The 5587-nt window shown below is 41.2% G+C and overlaps 1 protein-coding gene across 1 annotated transcript; it reads right to left on the bottom strand.

Annotated features, from left to right (window-relative positions):
• Nucleotides 1–4203: 4203 nt before the first annotated feature.
• LOC104445239 (protein DMP6) lies at nt 4204–5357 on the bottom strand. The gene has a single exon (XM_010059062.3). The coding sequence runs from the start codon at nt 5235–5237 to the stop codon at nt 4338–4340; it is 900 nt and encodes a 299-aa protein (XP_010057364.2). The 5' UTR covers nt 5238–5357; the 3' UTR covers nt 4204–4337.
• Nucleotides 5358–5587: the final 230 nt, after the last annotated feature.

The following is a 5587-nucleotide window of genomic DNA, read 5'->3' as shown; positions in this document are numbered from 1 at the left end:
CGACATGAGTTCTCTATCGAGTAGTGTATTTGCTAGGGATGAGTTACTAGGCCGATTCAAGCCGAAAATAGTCAGAACTAGACTCGTTGGCTCGTCTCTAGGAACTTAGACCGAGTTAGGATTGATAAGGATTTCATCATATGATTTTCTTATATTATTAATGGAAATGTTATAGTATTATATCTACTAGGATTGTGCAATTAAGTTGGTTCAACTTGAAAATGATCAAAACCTTCCTCGTCGTCTCTGTTTGAGGAGCCGACCAAAAAAAATCTCTATTGGAGGAATTTGTAACCGATCTATGGTTGGATCCGATGATTGGATGTCCAGAGTCAAATTGGTTCAGTACAGAAGTAATATTGAACCGTGTATACTTCTACTTTGCACTCTAGCCAGAGATAACCGATTATTTAGAGGGAGTCCATTGGTGGCTTCAGTTAAAGAGACGAATGGCTCAAAAAATTGTATGTTGAAGATATGTTTGGAGATTTTGATTCTGATTGATGATTTGTAATTGGTTGTAACTAATAGGATAATGTGGTTATTTTAGGACTAGAAAGATTAGGAAAAATCATTTACTTTTTTTATTAAAGATCATGTACGGTATATACATGGTTGTATCATATACAGAAAAGAATGAAGAAGAAGATACAATTTTCCGCACACGAAATTCCACATTCTCTCTTCTTGTATTCTTTCTTCTCGATTTGTGACATGGTATCGGAGCGTGTCTTGATCCTAGCATAGCTTCTGCGCCTAAAATAGTCTCTGTCTCTTCCCTGTTTCCTGTTGCTGCAACACTCGTAGAACAGGACAGCTTCCATTCACCTTTCTTTCTCTGTCTCTTCCTTGTTTCCTGTTGCTGCAACACTCGTAGAACAGGACAGCTTCCACTCACCTTTCTTTCTTCAAAAGCAAATCTGCAAAACAGTTCTTTTAGAAAATCGTCCTCATGACAAACCCACATACTCTTACCTCGGGATGATCAGCTTGCAGGAGAAACAACACCACCAATCTCGCAGATCCAGGAATCATCATCTACTGTCATCATTTCCGAAGAACAAAGGCAGCCGCAGACTCAAATTCAACATGCACAATGGATACCTATTCCGGCTCAGGCAAATTTGGAGCAACTCTATTCAGGCCAACCTTACCAATGGGTACCACATCCTTGGTACTATGGGATCAACCCAAATGCATCATTGCCGAGATTTCGATCTGATGGAGGCCTACCAGCCAGCAACGGGGCAGGCACAAACACCAGTTCACAGCAGATGGGCGGATCAGTTGAACTGGGCATGGGAACAAATCCCTACCCGGGTTCGGGTTCTTTTTTTCCAAATGCAGGTAACACGATCGGATCTGAGGGGTTGGGTTCAGGATGCAAACCAGCAATCATTCCCATCGAACAGAATGCCAAGTTGACCAATGTTGACTATGATGCTGGAACGTTGCCCTCCTCTGATGATCCACTGTTGAAAGACTTGACAAGCTATCAAAGACTTGTTGGGAAGCTTATCTACCTCATTATGACTCGGCTAGATATTTGTTATGTAGTACAAACTCTCAGTCAGTTCATGCACAACCCAAAGCTATCACACATGAATGCAGCTTTGAAGGTAGTGAAATACCTGAAGAGTTGTCCAGGACTAGGAATACTCATTTCCAGAAGATGTAATATGGAGATGACAGCCTACTATGATGCAGACTACGCCGCATGTCCTATGAGTAGAAGGTCTATCACTAGTTTTTGCATCAAATTTGGGGAGTAACTGCTTTCATGGAAAACAAAGAACCAATACACTATATCCTTGTCATCAGTAGAAGCTGAGTATAGATCCATGGCAAAGATAGTTTGTGAGATAGTGTGGCTTCGAGGCTTGCTTCTAGACCTTGGGGTACAAGTTAAAGGTCCGACATTACTCTTCTTTGACAATGATTTGGCACTCAAGCTTGCGGTGAATCCTGTACTACATGAAAGGACAAAGCATATAGAAGTTGATTGCCACTTTACTCGAGAGAAGATCAAAGAAGGGATCATCGAAACCAAAGGGATAAGGACCATGGAACAACTAGCATATATTTTCACTAAACCCCTTTGTTAGAGACAACATACATATCTTCTGAACAAGCTGGGCGTCTTGGATATATACAAGCCACCAGCTTAAGGGGGAGTGTTGAAGATATGTTTGGAGATTTTGATTCTGATTGATGATTGATTCTGATTGATGATTTGTAATTGGTTGTAATTGATAGGATAATGTGGTTATTTAAGGACTAGAAAGATTAGGAAAAATCATTTACTTTTTTATTGAAGATCTTGTACGGTATATACACGGTTGTATCATATACAGAAAAGAATGAAGAAGAAGATACAATTTTCTGCACACGAAATTCCACATTCTCTCTTCCTATATTCTTTCTTCTCGATTTGTGACATTGTACTTGAAAATCGAATCGATCAAGTCAGGAATTGGTTGGAATTGGGCTGGTTCCAAAGTAAACTGGTGGGAGTTGCACAAGTTGTTCTTCTTTCATTGAATCTAAAATGCTACCACAGAAATTGAAATTGTCTGAAAATTAATAGCGATCCAGTGATTCTGTGTGCGCGTGTGTTGAGCGTTCCAAGATTCAGATTTTGGTAGATGCTAAAAAGAACTTCGTCTTTTGCTGGATCAACATGGAAACCGGTCGGTTCAATCTTGACTCTGAAAAACCGGCCATTTGATTATTGAGTCTAGGCTGGGAATGGACCTACTACTCAAAAACACCCTAGTTATTAACATATAAAGAAAGACAAAGAAACACAACTGATTTTTATCTTTTGTTCTCTTCCATTCTCTAGCTACATATCTCTCTAACACGACGTAGACTGCATCCTCGGCCTCGTCGTCGTGCTGCCGCCCACCGCCATCGAATTTGATGCTCAATCCCCGCCTCACCCACCACCGGCGACACACGTACTTTTCGCTTATACTTGGCGAGCTCGATTCTGGTTTACACAGCCTACAATTTTGAAATTAGTGGAAATATTGTTTGTTCTAGGCCTCTTGGAAAGACGGAGAAAAAAACAGTGAAATACTCATTCCAAGAACTAAGATACGTATACACATACATGTACACGTCCTTAAACTTTAGAGCACGAATGGGGAAACCTCGGCATCACTTTTCCATGTGGCTTTCATATCTAGTTCTAGCACAAACTATAATCCTTTTCAGGTCATCTCGACCATTACTTTTTGTCTAGTTTGGTAATATACTAAACTAAGTTTTTTTTCTTTGCTTGGACGCTTCCCCAGGTGAGGCCTTCTAATTTTGTTCCTTTTGCTTGTACGACGCGGCATCGTTTCATCATATGTTAGAGAATCAAATCTTGCCTACGTCAAAGGCCATGTGAGCTTGGCTTACACGAATTATTAAATTAGGTAGGTCCGATGTGAGTTGAGTCCTCATCATCCGAAGCTCTATAAGGATTGGACTCTACATGATCCGAGTATAGACAATATACAATATGTGGACTGCGCTACATGTATTATTAGTACAAAGGCGATCAAGACTCATAATATGCATCTGTATGAAGGAATTACTAATATTCTATTTTACAAGGGATGATATCCTTAAATAAATTGTCCACTTTTTTTTTTTTTTTTTGCAAATATAAATCAAAATGTCATCCAAATTAAAATGATTAGCATTATTCTTACTTATCATCAAATTCCATTTAAAAAAAAAAAAAGACCAGAAAATCCGTTGTAATGGTAAAAAATTAATTTATTTCGGTTATTTTAGAAGAAGAAAAAGGAAGAAAATCTTATCCATGTGATCATACGCTTGGTTCCAATGATCTCAATTGGTCAATCTATTGATGCAGGAATAAAGTTTTTCCATCAGAATGTTTTTCTTATATATATTTGAATTTTTTTATTTAATCTTGCGTTTTTTTTTTTTTTTTCGGTCTCTACTATATTCCTACTTTAACGCTCACTCTTAGACTTTTGTTTTATCTCCTTGCAGGGCGTGGTTTAACCTTGAGTTTAAGGGAATGATATTAGCCATTATTTTTTGTAATCATATTGTAATTTATGTTGATATCTGCTCTTTATCATAGTTTAGCCAACCATTAAGATAATTATATAGGTTCTTGTATAAAATCAAAATCTCCTTGTAAAATTTATTTAAAAAATGCTTGAGTAAGGAAATGACTATGGTATGAAAGTCATTCTTTTATTATTATCGATGACATGATCCACGCCGAAATGAATTAGGAAGAAATGAACACATTCAAATTTGCAACTGTGCATCGTCTCAAAAGACAAGAGTTCTAGATGTGGTGTGGTTCAAATACTGGAAAGTGGGAAACCGATCCCGTGCCGCTTGGTCGGGAACACGACGAACAACATAGTGCAGATGGCTCCGATCCCCACCGGCAACGCCGTCAGCACCTCCCTAGTCTCGTCCGATGGCGCCGGGTAGAAGCAGCTCACCACGTTCTCGTCGAAAAGCGCGACCGCCCCAAACACCAGTACCGACATGATCGCGTGCGCAAAGTCTATGAACCTCAGCCTGTATTGATCCTTGAGCTCAGGCGGGAGCGTGTCCGACCCGTCGATCACCCACAGGCCGTGCGGCGTGGCGAACCCGTAGCACACATCCCCCTTCTCATCCCTGAAGCTGTCGGTGAAGGAGAGGAGGAAGCTGGACAGGCCGCAGAGGAGCACCAGGCCCGCCGTCATGGCCCGGCTGGCCGGGTCGCAGTGGCCTTGGTTCGAGAATATCGGGGACAGGAGCTGGAACGCGAGGACCGTCCCGGTGGGCAAGAGGTTGGCCAAGTGGGCGGTGCTCTCGAACGTTTGCCTCATGGCCTTTTGTATCAAGTTCCTCCTATCCGCATCCTCGTCCTTCAGGAGCGGGAGGGTATGCTCTGTCGAGCTCTCGACCGGCACTTTGATCTCCATCTCCTCTGTCGCTAACGCCAAACCCAAGTCTTGAAACTGCAAGAATTGCTTAAATTCTATCTCTGTAGATGGTATGAATTCTTTGTAGATGGGACTGGCAAGAGAGGATGTGGTTGTTTTTATAGGTTGTGTGGGATTTGATGTGAGCAAAATATGAGTGGAGGATAAGCGAGGGGAAGGGTGGGGTTTCGTGATGTCTTGCAAGTAACCGAGACCGGCACATAACTGGGTTTTGCACGGTGCCTGTAATTTCTGGTTCCAACTGTGTCTGGCGATGAACATGGATCGATGACGATATTTTGCGCACAAAGCATTCAATTCCGTTCCTACGGGAAGCTTTTGGCATCGGCAAATACGTTGTTTTCTCAGAGAGAGAGAGAGAGAGAGGGAGAATCTTCTGGATAAGGGAGAGACGGAATTCTAGGTCAATGATGTTGCTTGTATGGGAGGGCCATCTTCCAAGATACCCTTTTGGAAAATGAGGGGAAAAAACAATACCTTTTACCCCCTATACTTGCACCATTCTTCCGATTTGATCATAGAATTTGTGAGGTTCCATTTGTCGAATTTCACTAAATAGGATTCTAGTCATTCTGTCTCTGACTTCATTGGATCGAAATCTAATATCAAAA

Source organism: Eucalyptus grandis, chromosome 5 (assembly GCF_016545825.1).
Source record: "Eucalyptus grandis isolate ANBG69807.140 chromosome 5, ASM1654582v1, whole genome shotgun sequence".
NCBI lineage: Eukaryota > Viridiplantae > Streptophyta > Magnoliopsida > Myrtales > Myrtaceae > Eucalyptus > Eucalyptus grandis.
The sequence above is the reverse complement of the archived record's forward strand: the minus strand, read 5'-3'. Positions and strand labels throughout refer to the sequence as shown.